The 20660-nt window shown below is 35.6% G+C and overlaps 1 protein-coding gene across 1 annotated transcript in view; it reads left to right on the plus strand.

The window, feature by feature from the left end:
- The window catches only part of LOC145662547 (regulator of microtubule dynamics protein 1-like), a 69222-nt gene that overhangs the window by 24653 nt on the left and 23909 nt on the right, over nt 1-20660 (plus strand). The window contains exons 3-5 of the mRNA XM_081728225.1: nt 874-1018; nt 8511-8622; nt 16005-16219. Coding sequence (XP_081584351.1) covers nt 874-1018; nt 8511-8622; nt 16005-16219 — 472 coding nt within the window. The remainder of the gene's footprint in view (nt 1-873; nt 1019-8510; nt 8623-16004; nt 16220-20660) is intronic.

Here is a 20660-nt window from a genome sequence, read left to right on the forward strand (position 1 = left end):
TAGGAAATATACAATAGGGTTAGGGGCAAACCTTTTGGATGATAGTTCTCGGACGGCCGCCATCTTGAATTTCAATTTTTTTAATTTCAAACGGGTGGGTCATGTGATATATGACCTTAGACTAGAATTTGCTCAGGATGTCAAATCTGAAATTAGATTTCATGTATCTTTATTTGGTGAGAAGTTATGGGCAACGGCAATTGATGTTTACCTGTTACAAATGTGCTCCACATGTGACACAGGGTGACGTTGTGGATGACGCTGATTGAAATCGGCTGCTATTGCACGGGCACTTCTCCCACCCATAGTTTGCCGATCTGGATGAGTTCCTCAGTTGCTAACGGTATGGCTCACCACCTGCGAAAAGAGGAACAATCGTCAAATAAAGAAGAATAACTTATCACCAAATAAAGATATATATATGAAATTTGGTTTCAGATGTGACATCCTGAGTAAATTCTGGCCTAAGGTCGTGTATCACATGACTCGTCTATCGTTTGAAATTAAAAAAAAAATGAAATTCAAGATGGCGGCCGTTCGAGAACCATCATCCAAAAGGTTTGCCTCTAACCCTATTGTATATTTCCTACATCAAGTTCAATATAAATACATCCGTACGGATTTTAATAAGGGTGATAAGGGACTTTTCAAACACCCTGTACAATGTGAAACGAATTTAAAGCTTAACGTGGAATCTGATCGTCATGAACCAGGATCCTGAGAGGTCTATCTATAGTGTGGTAGAACACAAGGCGGTGGGTTAATAAGCTAGTGTTGCCTGTGTTAGCAGTAAATTAAATTATGGAAATCAGTAGTTTGATAGTATAAATTAAGTTTGTTTGATGTTTCTAAATAGTTTCTATTGTTTGTTAGTATAGGACACAAGACTGAACAAACTGAAGTGCGAGAAATAGATCCAGTGCTCAAAGAATATTTTTTAAAAGTTGACCCTTTGTTAAATGGAACTTCGGAAGAAAAAACTACAGCATATGACATGCTTATTGCCAAGGAAACTGAGGTAATATTTTGTTTGTGTTAAAATAAAATTTGATCGTTGTTTTATATATACATAGGGTATTACAATTCGAAACATTTTTCTCCCATCCTTATTCTCCACTTACGTTGTTACTTTGGTTATGTTTTGCAGCGTTTACTACTTAGGGTGTTTCCGCACTTTTAGACTATACACAGTATGTATGTGTGTGTATGTGTGAGCTATTAAAATATGATTATAAAACGGTGTTCAACCGACATTAATAAGTCTAGTATAATACTTAGCGTTTAGTATCCGAAATTAATACTCCAATACAAAAGGTTGATGGAATTATATCTGATGAAAATTTAAAGTGTATTTACCCTATGAAAAGCCACCACCACCGGTTGTGTTGTATCGGGCCATAAAGAGCTATCACCCAACATCACAATTTCCACTTCAACAAACTACGTTGGAACTCAGGTATAGGAACTCTACTCCATTTCTTCATGCAGGTTTTCCTTAGGCCAGTAGGCGCGTGTTTTAGAAGACATCGTTTCAACAGTCAAACGCGCAGAAATCCATCGGACTGGCATCAGGGCTTTTTACAGGAATGTCATTGACGGGAATAAACAGACTTCCGTTTCCTGCTCCCTGCCACGATAATACCGGAGGAATGGTCTGGCGGTATGACTGAAAGCTTTGTCCATATAAATCAACACTTGGTTCGTATTGGCTTCGTAGCAACGAGGGATAAATTGAGATAATGATGGATTCCTGGAAGTAGACGGCGCTCTCACCTTCAAGTTCTTGTCCACCTTACATACCTCCAACTTCCTCTGGTAACCATTTCGGTCGGCGCCTTAGTTTGGTGCGGGAAACATTCCTAGCATTATAGGTGAAAACCAGTTCATCCATTGCAAGAAGTGCCACGTTATGTAATTGCCCGAATGTTACCATTATGCATGTGATAAATGTAGGCCTCACCTAATGTAACAGTTATCTTCCAATTTGGTCCTGCCAAGTGTCTTTTGTACGTTTCGCGTTCAGCAATGTAACGCGGGAGATTTTGAATCTCGCCCTAATATACGCACCGCATGCCAAGACTGCGGCTAATAACAGGGCTGATAGTAGACTGCGCCGGATTTACACTGTGCCGAACAGTTTTATAAAAAAAGGTTCGTGGTAAAGATCTTTGATTCACCTTTTTCAATAACGATTCACTTTCATCATCATTTCATTAGTACTAACATGACACTTCGGCACCCGTAAACTGAGAAACTACATTGCTAACAACACCGGTTTCATGGTTCTGGTGCAAGTATGTAGGAGAGAGCAATGTTGCCAATTCAGATATAAACTGATCAACTTTCAGTCTTCTCACATATTGTTTACTCAGATGTGTGCAGCGTGGAAAAGTAGTTCATATGCAGTCCTTTTCGATGGCGGACAGGGTGTATGCTTGGAAAATCACGTGTCTATCTGTGTGTTTATCTCCTGTTTTTAGTCTTCTTAGCAAAATGTTGTAATGTCAAGGTCCTTACTGTAGAGGTGTGACACCTCTTTCCTTGCAGATAAGGACCTTCGGAAAATGTCGAGCCTGTTTGGCAAATATTCATTTCAGAAAAGTAGTTTTACGTACCAAATTTTAATTATTAGACTAGAAAACATTTCATACAATATTAAATAATGTAAGGTCATAAAAAATAAGAAAATATTTTTTGTGAATATATGAATAGTAGAAAATCAGGAGGAGAGAATAGAAAGGCAAACGGTATAAATTGTTAAGTAACGTGAACAGAATCGTTCATATAGGGATATATGTTGGTTGTTACATCACCATCTACGCAATTTCGCAATATTCACTGTATTCGGTAAATATAATGTGTATTCGGATATATATATATATCACCTAGGCCAATTATCTGAAACTGTACAACATACAGAAGAAACAACAAAAACGTAAAAGAATAAACTACAGATAAAAGATTCTTCACAATCGATAGCTTAGGTGTCTGATAAGTTAGCAAGTTGAGAGAGCGAGTCCGCCGCTGAGGAACACAGAAGTTAATCTGCGATAGTAAAAATTCAGAATCAATTTTGCAATTGATGATCTTATACAGGTAAAGTAAGGCTCCTCGGTGTCATTTGTCAGGGGAACGTAAGTTCATTAAAGACATTAGTTCTTCTTTCGAGTAATTACGTAACTTGAGAATTCTAAATCTAACTGTGGCAAGAAAGAAGTTTAATACATTGTCAATGCGAGATAGATTAGTAGGTACTGCTATGTTCCATACAGGTGAACAATATTCAGTGATCGGAGAAATAAAAGCCTTATAAAACATTCAAAGAGATCACCATGTATCTAAGTTTGCATATCAGATATATGGTATATCAAATAAAACATCCGTGCTTACAAATCACAAACGGCTAAAGATAAATAGATGAAATAGAAAGTGAGATAAGGAAATGTCAGGGCGAACTGAATGAACTGTGCTCTTTGTTCCTTAGGGCTATCTTTCATGGGGCACAGGGGATCACTCGAAAAGTTTAACTAGGAAGTTATGTAATATGACACATCGCTTAAATTGTGGCCCTTTCGTAAATTGTGCCCACATAAAATCATTTTTTCCTACGGAAGTTGGTTTTCCATGATATTTTCAATTAATCAAATGACGTACCTTGCTTTTTAAAATTTTTTGAGTGACCCCCAGTGACACATGATAGGGAGGCCCTGTGGGACACATACCACGGTTCATTCAATTTCCAACTTACGTGTTAAACTGAAATGCAAAATTAAAACAAAAATCAATAGTGTGAATGTTAGAATCAACAAGGAGACTGTTAATTATAGTAACAAAGGAATAAGAATCAAGTGTGAATATTGTATAAAAATGTTGTTTAAAACAAAAAAAAATTACTCGTGACAATTTCAGCGCCCTAAATGCACAAAGGATAAGTGACATTTATTCCATTATTTTTCATGCCCGTAAATAAGTTTAAATAACTTACACAGCAGTGGACAAAGAGAACGTACAGAAGTTAAGGGAACAGGTTTGTTTGCACAGAAACTCATAAGTGCTGAATAGAATTAGAGAAGTGTAGCGTTGAACACTTGATGCCCATTTTTCTGTTTACATGTTTTGAAGAGATATAATAAAGTAATCAAAAAATAGATACTGCCTAGCATAGCGTCTGTGCTTAAGGATGATCCAAAGAGGATCAAAATATTGTGAGACTAATGACTTAAACATGAATGGAAGTTAGGGTACATGTGGGATTTTCAGCATGTGTATATTCGTCTAGTAAAGGAACAAGTAACGAAAAACTGATCAGTATTTAGGATGTTACTTCAATTTCTTATTATTTCGAATGGGAACCAATAAAAACTGTACCAATATTCACTGATCTAAAAACTGTCATAATACATCACTGATCTAACCATATCGTTTACATAAAACTTCCCTTGAAGTATTTACACAAAAATGTCGAAAAGAAATCATAGTTTATGTGAACAGCCACCTTCAGAATTCATTCGTTTGTTATGACAAGTCGTATTCGAGAGCCGAATTTCTGCTTGAGAAAGGGTGTGTAATAGTTGATGTTCAATTCATGATTGTAGTCTCAGAACTGCGTCAACTCCACCATCACAATTCGTTTCTATTTCACTAAAAAAAGCTGAGGAAATAGGTCCGTGTCATTTATGTTTGTACGGCTTATAGTCTGAACTAACATACTTCTCACTTAAAGGGATTAAATTACTGAAACCACTTTTCTGATCACTTAACTGCCCAAATTATGACCCAGTTTAAGAGAATATGCAGAAAACATTTTCCTGAAAACTTTACTTATCTAGCAATATTATAATACCTAGTAGACAGTTAAATTGAGTACTTGGTTAAGTATAGTTGTAGTACTATTTAGCGAATGTTATTATCACATTGGTGGAGTTTATGTTTATTTTATAATACTAACTACTGTTTCCCGGCTTTTCTGTGAAATAGTGTTCTCTAATTAATTCAAGTGTTTGACAAACGAAGAACTGGTAAATTAGTCAGTCTCGGAGCCTGCTTAGTCTTTGCGCTCATTAATGTAATAATTGTTTACTCTTACTAGTGTAGTCGTCATGAATCGACATCTATGAGCTTCTTTATATCTGTTGAACGGTGTATTTCTTACGAAATCAACAACCATTAGATTATATTACACTCCGATTGTATTAAGTACAAAGGCACATAATGACATCACTGCGGGTTGGATGTTGCAATCGGATTGGAACTTTTACCAATTGTAGTTGAGTTATTGAGGCGGCAGAACATGTGCTTGTGAGCTCTAGTGTGTACCGTGTGATAGTAACAAATATTTCAAAAGAAGGCTGCAGGTGTCTTGAGTACGGTGTCGGTAAATGGTCAATGATCTTGCATCGAAATAAGTTTATGGCAATCTGACTGTGAATTGTAGTACAGTATCTCTTGAGCTAGTCGTTTTCGGAAACGATGTGTCAGCATGTATGATGACCAAAGGCTGGGAAGACTGAAAATATCAATAGACAAATGAAGTGCAAAACTTGTGGGGCGGGCTTTATTGAAGAAGATCGTCAAGCAATATGTGAGGAATTATCACAAGATACAATAATTTCACTGACATCTACTAGGTAACCAAAAAAGTTCTTGTCGGTTTTGACGTGCCATTAATCGTGCGCTCTCAGAGAGGAAATGAAATTACGTACGTGCCTGTCAAGCGATCAGGAGTTAGTCTAACCATCTTTCAGTAATACAGGCACGTTGCGCACATACAGCAGTCATAGCTCGTCCAGTATCGAAGACAAATGGAGATACCGAAGCAACTTGTTCAAGAGTGCTTGTTATATGACTTTAAAGTGGGTCTGTCAGCTCCCGTATCAAGTCGCCCCATATGCCAAGCATGTGGAGAGAATGCCGTGAACGAACGGACCACCAGGCATAGTTCCAGATACTCCGTTCGGAAGATGTGAGCCTTTCGAATAAACCCCGCAGTGGACGACCACATGTGTTGAATTACGAGGCTCTGAAAGCAGCATCGAGGAGGACACTGGTCTAACGTGTGATGAACTTGCAAAAAAGTTCCATGTTTTCGCTGAAACACTCAGTTGCACCCACATGGGATAGGAAATTCATATAAGGTAACCAAGTGGGTACCCCACACATTGTCGGCAACTAACAAAAAGCAACAAGTGACAGCGTGTTTCTCCTTGCTCATTCCGGCACTTGAACACACTCATCTTTGATCACTTGCTCACTGGTGACTAAAAGTGAGTCCTCTGTGACACTTCCAAGTGCACCAGATATTGGTTGTCGCCACGTGGCCCTAATCCTCTCACCTCAAGACTACCTCTGCGCTCACGAAAAGTTATGCTTTCTGTATGATGGAATTGTCGGCAAGTGCTGTATTACGAGCTCCTTCCACCTGGTCAGATCACCACTGCTAACTTCTACTCTCAGCAGTTGCGAAGGGTGCGCCAGAAGGAGCCTGCATTGGTGAATCGCAAGTGTGTGCTATCCCTGCATGACAATGTCAAGCCACATGTGGCAAAGAGGAGCCGGGAGACCTTTCAGCAACTTTCGTGGGAGAGACTAGACCTTGCGCCATTAGATTACCACCTGTTCCATTCTCTCAACCACCACAGTGAGAGATCCTTCGGAAATGAAGGAGACTGCGGAACGCACTCACAGACTTTGCATCCACGACCACCGAGTTTTATTACCAGGGTATTGTGCAGCTTCAGGAACATGGGCAAAATGTGTTGGATGCTGATGGAGATTACTTCGTAACTTAAAGGTACGTACCGTCTACTATGTTACTCTTTATTTATCACTGCTCTAGAACGGCAAGAGCTTTTTTGGTTTCCTTGTATATACCGTATTCTAGCTTACGTTTTGCAGAAAAGAAAGTTCTGTGCATGCTGGATCCCTCATTGCTTGACATCTGAATAGAAAGAGATATGTCTGAACATTGCAACATAACTAAAACGAAAATTCACCGTTGAAGGTCAAGTATTTCTATCTCGAATAATCGCTATTGATGAGTCGTAGATTTGAGGGTTTGAACCACAGTTAAAATCACAGTCAAATGAGTGAAGAGAGAAGATACGCGACCGGTATCCCCACGACCCTTCCCTCTCTTCCCCTCAAAAATCGATAGTCACAATTAAAGGTGAAGCCAATGATGATCTTTGCGTACAATCACCAAGAAATAATCACAAATAGTTCTATGTCGACATTACATTACTGCAGCACATTATAATGAAGGTTGCGAAATTTTCGCAGAAGATGAAGAAAATTATACGTAACTTGCTTCGGACTCGGCTACTTGTTTTGCATAATAATGTACACCTGCACCTGGGGCAGATTGTGACCAGTTTGCTGACCAAGTACAATTGGAATGTGCTACCACACCCATCGCGCAGTCCAAACATGAATACCCTCTCCCCCCAGATTTCGACTTCTTCCTCAAGTTGAAAGATTTCTTCAAGAACAGTGTTCTTCATCATTGAATGAGGTTCCTTCAGCAGTTTCACAGGTTATCAGAAGACGACGAGGAATAGCAGATCTGCCGAGATATTGGGATGCGGGTATTTCAGAAGCAAGGGGGTTAAGTTAAAAGAACTCATGAGAGAACTACTTGAAATAAATAAAGAGAAACTGTAAGAAAAAAGTAAGTGTGCATTATTTTTCAAATGACACTCGTGGCAACTCGAACGGTACTTCCAAATTAACCAGCCTTTCGAATATCGGGATGATTTCATTCCAGTTCAGTTCTGTTTTCATACTTGTATTGGCACAAATTTAGGAAAAAAAAAAAAAAAACTGTGCACATAATTTCAACCAAGTATTTATAATTATTATTTAAGATAAGCTGACTGTCATAGTTTTCTACTTGCACAGTACCGGGAATGGCAGAATACTAAAAGTAATATTACATCCCAACAGAAATTTAAATAATTTATATTATCATTGCTTTTACTGTGATTTATAGAAGTCTTATATTACTCCATGTAAAGAAAATAGGTTTGTCACATGGTTTTCTCTTAGTTTGGAAATGAAATACGTGGCGGTAGTATCTTCACGCTGTACGAAGTCGGTAATGCGAAAAATTACTGATGGACTATTGTTTACCAAAAAAAAAAAAGTAATGTGAAATAGTTATTTGTTTGGTTGCTTGATTTGAAGTCTAGTACAGCTTTCAGTACCAAAGCTGTACTGGGCATGGACGTACAGCTTAACGTGGGATCCGAACCACATGATTAACTACCGGGAATCAAACCCAGATCGCCCGGACCAAAGATGTGTATGCTAAGCAAACAGCAACGAGCGAGCTCTTAAAGCAGTTTTTTAAAATCCAGTTCTGTCCCAGAAAATTACTGAATGAGTATTTTTCCTTGAAAATTTAATTTTTTTAAAATTATACTGCTCTATATTTGTGAGTATATAGAAAAAGCAAGCAATGTGGATAAAAATAACTACAGCAAACAATAAATGTGAACTTTTTTTTCTTTCAGTATCCTGATTCTGTGGAATTATTATGGAGGCTAGCTAAAGCATCTCACATGATGGGTACTGTGTGTGGAATAAACGGTGATCCGGATAAGAAGAAGGAATATATTTTACAAGGTATTTAAAGGATAAAAGAAAATCACATAAGTATGATTAGTATTAATCATACTGAATTTCAAGATAACAGATCTGACATATTCCTATAAGGAAAACAAAATCGTGAATGTGACGTACTCTCTAAGTGGTTTGTAATAAAGTTAATACATAACATTTTGATTTGAGTTTTAATTTGCATAATTTTTTGAATAATAATTGCCCGAAACATTTTTTTACTATTATTTCTTTGTTACTAGCTTTGCAATTCATAAAACAGTTTGAATACTTCGTTTTATACCTTAAAGATTATACGGTTTTCTTGCTTTATAGAAAATTGTACTCAAGTCGATCTACTGTATAATCGGCTAAGCACTGAAAATGTTAGCCCTCCCAGCGTGTCATGTAACTAGCGCGTGCGCATGTGGTTAGATTCTCAGTGGCAGAGCAAAAAAAAAAAAAAAAAAAAAAAAAAAAAAAAAAAAAAAAAAAAAAAAAAAAAAACACCTTTATTCTAAAGAGCATAACCATTTGACCTTTAAAAAGAATCATTCTTGATTCCGGTGGAGGCAAGAGCTTTATATTTGTGCCACATGGTGTCGTTGCTGTCGGTAGTAAACATAAATAGTCCAGAGTTACAGTTCCCGTGTTATTTCAATAGAAGTACTTAATTTTTAATTTCATTTCAAGCTCTTGCGTGAAAGCTTCTTTCTGAGGCGTACATTGTTAATCCAGAGCGTGTATGTCCGTAGAATGTAGCTTAATCATATTTTTTTCTTCACTTCGCCTTAGATCGAAGAACATATTCGATTATTAAGCTCTTACTTTGCAAAGAAGTATTTTTATGTTGAATTTATCCTTGATATATGTATACGTATATCTCATATCATTCGGGGACTTAGATCTGTCTTCTAGGTCATTATATTTGAAATTGTTAGTAGTTGAGTTGCAAGGAAGCAACCGATTCGCACTTACAGAGGAATTGATGTGTTAAAAATCGGTTGTTTTCTCCATTTCTTATTATAGTGATAATATAACCGTCAGAGATGTTGTAAATAGTGAACACTGGATTGTCCAAGCATAACAGGAAGTTGTGCTACAAGTCATGTGGTCTGATGAAAGAACACCGATTTCAAGAATGAGGTTGTATGGCTCTTCAAGGAACGAATTGGGTAGTATAGTGGCTAATGCATCGGTACGGTACCCCTAAGGTTTCCGGTTTGAGTCCCGATCCAGTCCTGCACTTTTTCAGTATTTGTTTATAATGTCACAAAGTTTATTAATAATTGCCAATATGTTTTATTTTACGTGTTACATTTACAATAATTTTTTCTTGGTATACGAAATTTGGGTGTAATGAAAATTCAACAATCATTCTCCATACAGTGCAAAAGTATCTTTATAGCGCCGAAATTACCTATAAAAAAATCATTTTATTCAGTTGATAACTTTACTGCCGCAATGTGTTCAAAGATTTGTCAGTAATCGTATTAATGCAGATTGAGAATTGGGGATACCAGCTCTGTAGCTCAGTAACTTCAAGGGTATGATCAGGAAATAAGCTGACAAACCTAATTCGGGGACTTAGATCTAAACTGGGATCTATTGGACTGGATTGCAAAATGAAACTAAGTCTTTAAAAGAAACAGAAAATAATAAGAGAGGGAAAACGAAAGGAAATAGCTTCGCGGAAGGATTTCTTGAATCCTTGAAATGAATGAATCCAGCATTTAACCTTGAAATGTAATTAAATGCTGAGCATCACATACGTAGCGTCAGTTTCAACAGCTGAATCAGAAGACTGATTTTCTAACTACACTGATTTTGTATGTTGTTCTGATTTCTTCAAATCATTTTGTTCTGAATTCCCTTCTAGTTATATAGATCTACTTTTTCTCGATCTTCTTCCTATAGGTGTAACGTTAGTATTTTGTTTCACTAAAGTTCGCTTCATTTACTGGAGTTTTTAAATGTTTTTCGGACTTCTTCGAGTCCGTTCCTAATTAATTGCAAAATTTAAAATAAATAAATTAAAAATGAAAAGGGAGGTGATATTAAGAATTTACAAATAGAATTGGACGAAAAGTGTCTCTCATTTTGCCAGCTAGTTAGAAGAAGGAGTAAAAAAAATAAATAAACAAATAAAATAAAATAAAATAAAAATGAAAATAAAAAAAATATTGTTGTGGCGGTAGAATTTATTTTCATGATCGGTGTTAAGGGTATGATATCTAAAGCAGTTTTGTTATGCATGTTCGGTTGGTGTATTTGTTCATTTGTTTGTAGTAGTGGTCTCAGAGCATAATTAAACCTTAAATATGCACGAACTTTCACTTATTACTCATTACTGATAAGTATAATTATGGAAAATTCTGAGCGTTGTTAAACTATAACTTCGTAGTTGGGTGTTTTAACTTGTATTATTACTGCGTACTAGTGATTGGCACATGTGCATGTATCGCATACTGGTGATTCAAGTGAATAGTATTCTTGATATCAGTCAGTTTCTACTAGTGGGAAATTACATGTAGAGAATTAGGCCAGGCGTTTATTAAATGAGAGAAGGCGCCTTTAAAAAGTTAAGGTTTGACTTACGTTGTTGGAAATCGACGCGAGGAAGATCAGTGCCACAGGCCGTATATTATTATTATTATTAAATAATAATAATAATAATAATAATAATAATAATAATAATAATAATAATATAATGAAATATTTATTGGGAACAAACAGCGTTACAGCCACAAAGTGCCCCAAAAAAGAAAAGAAAAGAAAAAGTTTATACAAGTATAGGACGTATGGATATAGACATAACATACAACTGATAGTACAAAATAAGTAAAATGAAATAAAATATTTTTTCAAACATGCAGTGTCTATTACAAAGTGAAAATACAATAAAAGTAATATATATAATATATATAAGCGTAATTATCATCTCAAATAACACCTCAAGTAAAATACACTCATTCATAAGACTAATAATGATAAAATAAAATGAGTATACAAAAAAGTAAAAGAATTGCATATGACATATTAATAAAAACTCATGTCCAAGATAAAAAAAAAAGAGAGAGAGAGAGAGAGAAGTGTAGTATCCGAAGTAAAAAAGATCAAGGATAAAAGAGAAGAAAAGATGATAGAAAAGATAAGAAAGAAAAAAGCAACCTAAAAGATCTAAAAAGAATCGTTCAAATAGCACCTTACAAGTTAATTAGAAAAACATTATACCGTAATAATAATTTAAAGGATAGGAGCAATAATTTGTTCACTGCAACTATTAAGTGTAGACAGGGTGCTGTGCTATATCGTAATATTGAAAATATAGCATAAATTTGATTCGGGAGAACCTAGTACAAACTCTACTTTAATTTGCATTTTTAGAAAAAAAAATCTCGTAATTTCAATAAAGTATTGAGAGGAAAATTTATCCTGAGATTTTGATTTAAATTAAGACATTAACTCAAGACCTTTAGAGTATAACATACCCCTAGACATGTATTTGAAGTTCTGTTAAGAGATAAATATTTTAGAAATAAAAAATATTCTTTTTTTGTAATAAAAAAGAAACAGGTAGGTATATACTATATAGTCACAATAGTAGAATGAATACTTTTTTATTACATCTGCCATCATTAACTCTTAAATTTTAGTTTTGATAATATTCATAGCGGCATCTGCAAAAGTTTACTACTTTTATTTGACCATTTTTCTTAGTACACAATGTAGAAGAGATGTTGATATTGATATTATGTACTCAAAATCGGTTCATTCAATCGAAACTTCTGAATGTATTTGGTCTAGGAATTAATTCGTGCGGTTGGTACGCACACATTGAAGCTGTAGTACAAACACAAAATACATAAATACCTTAAGAAAAATATTGTCCATCGCTAGCCACCACTTTCGCCCATCTGTCAGGCAATGTACGGATTCCGTGGCGAAAGAAGTCCTCATCCTTGGAAGCGATCCAGTCAGAGACCCATGTTTCGATATCTTCTGAAGAAGTAAACCGCTGTCCAATCAAATCGTTGTTCATGCAATCGAACAAGTAGTAGTCCGAAGGAGCAACGTCTGGTGAATACGGCGGGTGGGGTAAAACTTTCCATCCGACATTTTCTAAATAGGTTTTGACCGGTTTTGCGACATGTGGGCGAGCGTTATCATGTTGAACAATAAGTTTATCATGTCTGTTCTCCCATTCTGGTCGTGTTCTGGCCAGAGCTTGCTTCAAACGCATTAATTGTCGTCGATAACGTTCTCCATTCATAGTTTCACCCGGTTGCAGCAGCTCATAGTACACCACACCTTTCATATCCCACCATATGCACAGCATAACCTTTGCACAGTGAATATCTCGTTTTGGTTGTGATGGACCTGGTTCACCTGGTTTCACCCAGGCCTTTTTTCGTTTAGGGTTCTCGTAATGGATCCACTTCTCATCACCCGTAATAATTCGATGCAGAAACCCCTTTCTGCTCTGTCGTTGAAGCAGCAATTCGCAAATGGTTTTTCGTCTTTCAACGTCTCTGTCTTTCAATTCATGTGGAACCCAATGTGACATCTTTTGAATCATTCCCATGGCTTTCAAGCGTTTGGAGACTGTTGTTTGATCAACGCCTAATGCTGCTGCAAGTTGTTCCTGCGTTTGACACGAATCCTGCTCGAGCAATGCTGTCAATTCTTCGTCTTGAAATTTTTTTGGCTGTCCAGCTCGCTCTTGGTCTGCCAAGTCGAAATCACCACTTCTAAACCGTGCAAACCACTTCTGTCACGTTCGCTCAGCTAGAGCATGGTCACCATACACTTCCACCAAAATACGATGACTTTCAGTCGCACTTTTCTGCATGTTAAAGTAATGCAGCAGGACACCCCGCAAAAACACTTTATCAGGCACAAATTGCGCCATGTTCACTTAACTACAAACTGGTGTTGTTGACGCTTTAATCCACTGCCCTATACTACGAACGATACGCGATGACAGGGGTTTGCAACACATGTGTGGATACACGGAACTGTGGGACGCTCCGTTCGTTGCGCCATCTCTTGTCCACCCGCACGAATTAATTCCTAGACCATATATATATATATATATATATACATTTTAAAAAACATTTCTGACCAGAACAAAATGAATTATTTAATAACTATACGATTTTTGTTACAGTTTCAAGGACCTAACGTCCTCTTCATCAGACATTGAGAAAAGACAGATGACAGCAAATCTTATATCTTCCTCAGCCGTTAGTTAGCATATTCATTTATATAATTTTAATTGTTGTTTTTATATTAATAAAATTTAAATTTGTAATATGGAACAATATCATATAATTACATTGTTAATACATGTTAATTGTCAATGCAATTTTACAATTCTATTGATCTTTATATAAAATAAAATAAAATAAAATAGTAGAAATTTGGAAATATTCAAAATGCACTAATAGCCTTTATGCATTTTTCTTTTCTATCACTTCTAATAATTTCTCCCATTGCTCATGTATATTTATACCACTTGTCCAGTTCATTAAGTTCTCCTCTTGTTCTTTCTTTATTCTTCTCGCTTCCTTCCACTTCCTAATAATCTTTCTTTTTTCTCTTTCTAAACCTCTAGCCCCTTCCCAATCTATCCTATGTCCCGTTTCTGTCACATGTTTGTAAATAGCATTATTTTCTCTTTTCATTCGAACATCATCTTTATGTTGTTTCAATCTGTCCATGAGCCTTTTTCCCGTCACCCCTATGTATTTCATGTCACACTCACTACATTTCACTTCATAGATAACTCCTTCTTCCTCTATATTGCTTTCCCTCTTCTTTTTCTTCCTTATACACCTCAACAACGTTTCTCCTCCTTTTCTATATGTTAATACCTCCTTCTCTTAATAACTTCTTTAGCACTTCCGTCTTTTCTCCTATGCTCTGAATTCCATACCACTTCTTATTTTCTTCCTCTTCTTTCTTTTTTATATTTTCTTTTTTTTCTTTCCTTTTATGTGTTCTATCCTATATCCATTTTTTTAAGTTGTTTATAGAAATTTTCCAAATCTTTCTTCTTTCCCTCTTCTTCACTATTGATATTCTCTATCCTTTCCATGTTCCTAATAAAGTTCTTTTTAGTTGCTTTGTCTACATCACTTCTCCAGTGACAATAAATACCTGCCCAACACGTTTTTTGATACCAACTGGTAATTACTTTCTCACTTTGCTTCTCTATCTTCATATCCATAAAATTGATGGATTTGTTTTCTTCTACTTCTAATTCTAACCTTATACCTTTTTCTTCGTCTTCTATGAGTTCAGCATATTTCTCCAGTTGATCTCTATTCCCTGTCCGTATGCCTAAACAATCATCTATATACCTGCTAAAGAAGATTAACTTTCCCTTTGCTTCTTTTGTCACTTTTTCTCCCACTTATTCATCACTATTTCCGCTAAAACTGGACTCAGCTTGGATCCAATGCTTAGACCTTCTTTTATCCTTACTAGTCTTTCTCCAATTATACAGTAGCTATTTTCCCATAACGTCTTAAGCGCTCTTTAACTTTTTTCTTTTTTCCATTGACCCCTAACTTTCCCTTCCATTTCTTCTTGTATCGCCCTTAAAACATAATCTCTTTTTATACTTGTGAACATGGCTTTAACATCTACACTAAACATTAACATGTTCTCTTTACTCCACTTAATCTGATCTAGCTTCTTCTTCAGTTCTTCCGTTTTCTTAATTCTGTATGTCTCTTGCTCTTCTCTGATTTCATCTATTATCTTTCTTAATTTTTCTTCTAGTGGTTCAAAATAGTTACCTCTGCAATCCATTACAGGTCTTAGCTTAATTTCTTTCTTATGTATTTTAGGAAAACCTTTTATTATAGGAATCCTTCCTTTTTCATTTATCAACTTTTTAATCCCTTCTGTTTTCCCTTCTTGTACTATCTTCTTCATGACTTCTTCTTTCATGTCTTTGTTACCTACTTCCTCATATGTTTGATCACATAGCTCTCCTAGTTTTTCTTGGTACCACCTTTTCTCCATAATTACCAACGCACCTCCTTTATCCGCCTGTTCCACTACAATGTCTTTTCTTTTTCTTAGACTTTTTAGTCCTTCCTTCTCCTCTTTTCTTAAGTTACTTTCTTTCTTGTTCATATTCTGTCTAACGATCGATAATGCTTTTTTCCTTATTTTCTCCCTCTCCTCCTTGTCCTTTATATCTGCTATTGCTTGTTCTACTGTGTTGCTTGTTCGAAATAAATAAATATATAAATAAAAATTGACTGTTACTTAATGCCGTGGTTTGCAAATCATGATTTTAGTTATATATCTGTTTTATTTATCTCTTTACTGAATGATTACAGATGATTATTTTGTAATGTTCATGCTTTTAAATTCCCTATTATATTTTTCAGGATTTGAGTACGCCAAAAAGGCTGTTGAATTGGACGATACTCATTCTGAAGCTCATAAGTGGTTTGCCGTGACAGTGGGAAGTCGAGGAGAATTTCTAGGGTACAAAGAAAAAATTGAAGATGGTTATGTGTTTAAGCAGCACGTAGATAAAGCATTAGAATTGAGACCTGATGACCCCTCGCTGCATCATCTCCTTGGTAGATTTAAGTATGAGGTTAGTTACAAACTCTTCTTTCTTTACAATACGATTGATTATGATTGGACTTTTTTTTTCACATCCTTTTGTTCTGATTTGTTTTCGATTCAGAATACTATTAACCGTGTAAACTTATTTGTGTATGTGGGAAATACAGATTACAGAATGAAAGGATGTGTTCGTTGTTCTCGCACAACTGCGAAAGTAACTTTTCAAACGGTTCTTTTTTTACTGAAACACAATAACAATTTCAGTATTGTCATCATCATTTGATCATCATCAGTTTTTGACTTCATGAACTCCGTAATTCTTCCGCTGGGGGCACGCTGGCTCACTGGTAGAGCGTTCGCCTCCAGTGCTTGGAGTCCCTGGTTCGATCCCAGCTCGCGCCGTGTGGACTTTGTGGTGGACAAACACCGTGCTCGTGGGTTTTCTCTGGTTCTCCCGTTTCCTCCCACTTTCGTCATTCCACCATTTCATTCATTTCTCATCATCACCGTCTCCTTTAGCCTAACCGGCATACTCGTGGGACGTAAAACTCAGATTTCATTTCATTTCATTTCCATAATTCTTCCCGGTCTGGATGCATACAAGGCCTCTTGAACGACTTCTTTTATCCCACCGTTCTTCATCGTGGATACCCACTTCCTTTTTTACCTCACCTGCTATCTGTTCCTTGATATTCTTTATGATCGTTTCCCTATCATTTTCATATGTAGAAACTTCTTAGATAAGCGCTCTTCTTCGTTCTTTCTACATGTTCATACTGTTATTGTCCGATTTTATTACTATTTCATAGATCTTCTCTTGGTTGAATTATTTGTGATAAATTCATTCATTTTTAACTCGATGTTTTGCCTTTTCGAAAATACTTGTAAAAATATCATCTCCGATACTTGGATTCCGCTTCACTGTCTTTTCTTCATTACCTGTTTTTCCGCAACTTATATTATGGGTGAAATATAGGTGTATATGTTAGGTGTTTCATGCTTTGATGAAATATTTCTCTTTTCTAGTGATTTTTCCTAGAAATTATCCATCTGCCAACACTGAAGAATTCTAATTTTTGAACATTTCTGCTGTCTTCAGTACTTTTTCTCATATTTTGTTTCGTTGGTGGAATGTAAACTTTTCTTTAGGCTTATAGGGAGGCCATATTCATCTGTACATTTGTTTCAAGCATCCAGTTGTCTTTGTACTTTTCTTTGGTTTATTTTCTATATCAATTTTATTGAAATACAGCGTCCCTTTTCGCCACCAAAATTATGTAAGACATGGACCTACAGTTTAAGGGGGACTCCAAACCACCATAATGCGTCCAGTGCGTTCCAACTGGCAATCGAACCCGGGACCTCTTGCACCAAAGATTCGCGCGCTAGCTATTAGATAAGCCGAGAGAGCTTTCTTTCTAAATCACTACATCATCTGGGAATATTCGTATATCACAAAACAAAACGTAGTGTTAAATTTTAAACACTTCTTGAACAGGAAAACGACTGACAAATTACTTAGCAAGAGCATAATTAATTTTGTTACCATAATATTGAGAAGAGTAATGATAATTAAATAAATTCAGTTTTTGGTATTTCATCCGTATTTTATTTATTTTATTTTAACTTAGTGAGTTAAATAAAATACGGGCGAAGTACCGAAAAATGAATTTATTTAATTACAGATATCTCTGTAAAAATTATGTGGAATATATGAGTAATGGTACACTCATGCCCAAAATTATTATCGCATGTCTATAAATATATTGTTCTACGAATATAATTTGTTAACGAATTCGTCCGGAATTTCTTACAATGTTAGTACTGTATGTGTATAATCGGCAAAGACATGTATGTGGTAAATTTCATGTCAAGAGATCAGTAAATAAGAACAATAAAACGAAAATAAAATTTTCTTGTTCATTTTGCAACATCTTATTTTACTCATTATAATTTTCGTATTTATTATTCTTTTCCTATGAAATTTACCACAAATATACATTTCCCGATTATACACATAGTATCAGTATTAAAAGTACCCTGCAAAATTCATTATCAAATTATATTCTTACAAGAAGACAGTTATAGATATGCGACAATAATTTTCGACATGAGTGTACATGCTATTCTAGATTCGACCATCTACATTTTATCCTGTTTACCGTATTTACATAATTCTAAGACGCACTTTTTTGTCTTTTTTTCCTTTCCAAAATCAAGATGCATCTTAGATTGGAGTTATGCAAATTTAGGCCAGATTAGATGAAATTTTGCCAAAAATTTCCATTCTCGTTAGTCACGATTCTGTAAACAATGTGTATTTTGCATGTACGAATAGAATGCAGAACTAAAATTGTGCATTTTACGCGAAACATAAACCCTTTCAAATTAGCCAGCAAACCAGTGGCAAATGAAAGAGATGAATCATTCTTGTGAATTTACGACAGCGGAGATTGATAATATGATACCGATAAGGATTGCTATAAAATTGACGCAAGCAAGTGTTGTACCGTAATTACATTAAGGAAAAAAGTACCAGCAGATACACATACCGTAAATTCTAGCAGTAAGTTCAATGTTTCTTTATTTTCCCATAACATTTGTTTTCTCATGGTTATTAATTAATTTTTTTTTTTCATTCTTTAAAATCAATGGAGTGTATAGATTTCTTTTTCTTCATTTTCGCCAAGGGTGCGTCTTACATTCGACAATTTTTTAAAAAAAAAAAAATTTCTTCAAAAATTGGGGTGCGTCTTACATTTGAGGGCGTCTTAGATTCGCGTAAATCGGTATTTTTGAAAAAAGATTGAGACAAACTTTATTTTATGAAGAAAGTGATCTTAATGGTTAAATTGACACATAATTCACAATACATTGCTTTTGACCTCAATCAAGATTTGATTTGTTGTGACATTTAGCTTAGCTGGATGGAGTTTAATGCCCTTTTTAGCAACGAGGCAATATGATTACACCTTAATGTGGGACCCAATCCATTTTGTTGCCGTCCAAAATCAACTCTGATATTCCACAGCAAGGAAAGAAGTTAAATCATTAGGGTTCTCACTAGTCTTGAAAATCAGGAAAATCGACTATACTTCACAGAAGAGTCAGTGTTCTTTTAGCTGCCCAGAAAGGATATGAAGAACAGCTCAAGAGTCAAGACAAATTCAAAAAGTTGATAAGAAAAAACTGAATAAAGATAGTTGAAAATTGGTGTGCCGAAGGACGTAGAACTTCACCCTGTGGAAGAAAAAGAGCAAATTAAATATAAAAAAATCCAAATACTACAAAAAAAAAGTTAGGTTTGTTTGTTGTAGATTATCAGAAAGAGGCCTAATTATGATATATGTTTATTTGTTTATGTTTGAGTGTATCCAGAATGTCGAGATATTAAATACAAAGTATATTGTTAGTTTGTAATTATTGTTTGCTACTGGTGTTATTTATTCCAAATACAGTAAGTTTGACTTATAAGTATTTACAGTAGGAAAGTAAGCTTATACTATATTTAAAAAATAAAAAGGAGAGCGTTGAGCGTTGAACGGCTGTAGGAATAGTAGAGGTCGATTGAAAAAATGATTTTTTTCTTCTAAACGTAACCATGACTGATAGTGTTTGCAATGTTATGGGTAAGGGAAAATTTACTTACTTAGTCATGGGAATTCAGGAAATCGATATCAAAATTTTAGTGTGATCCTGATTATTTAAGCAAATGGGAACTTAGTGTATTGAGGGTTTATATCTTTACAGTGCAACTTGTCATCTGCTACAATGTGCCCCTATGGACATTGAAATACATTCTATACTAATTTACCTTTTTCTGTTAGCTGTAAATGCTTTGAAAAAGCTGAACATAGGAATAGCTATCAGCCCTTGATTTGTATATGACTGGCATAGTACTTTCTGGAACTGGGTTGTTAACAATAACGGAACCGACAGGCGTAAATGGTTTCTTTTGTGGAAAACAATGACGAACATGAAAACTAAAGAGATTTTTTGATAACGGTATCGGACTCTGCACGGAAATCAATAGTCCTAGAAAATCGTAATTTATTTTCGATTTACCCCTGGAACCGAAATTGAATCCCTGAGAAGATTGGTTCTGGTTCTGAAAATGAAACCGATATGAGATGGAAGTGCAATTACAGAGGAAAGAGAAATAGGTTTTGTAATATAATGGTTTCCTTGAGTTATCATTTGAAAGTTGCTAACCAGTGTTTGCAGCTTGTAACTATCTTTAGCAACTGTCTGCAGCTATATATATTGTTTGTTTTTTGTTTTTTTCGCGGTGGCTCAGTGGTAGAGCGTTCACCTCTGGTGCTTGGGGTTCCGGGTTCGATCCCAGCCCCCGCCAAGTGAACTTTGTGGTGGACAAACACCGTGTGCGTGGGTTTTCTCGGGGTTCTCCCGTTTCCTCCCACTTTCTTCATTCCACCATTTCATTCATTTCTCATCTTCACCGTCTCCTT

Source organism: Thermobia domestica, chromosome 10 (assembly GCF_964235325.1).
Source record: "Thermobia domestica chromosome 10, izTheDome1.hap1.1, whole genome shotgun sequence".
Taxonomy (NCBI): domain Eukaryota; kingdom Metazoa; phylum Arthropoda; class Insecta; order Zygentoma; family Lepismatidae; genus Thermobia; species Thermobia domestica.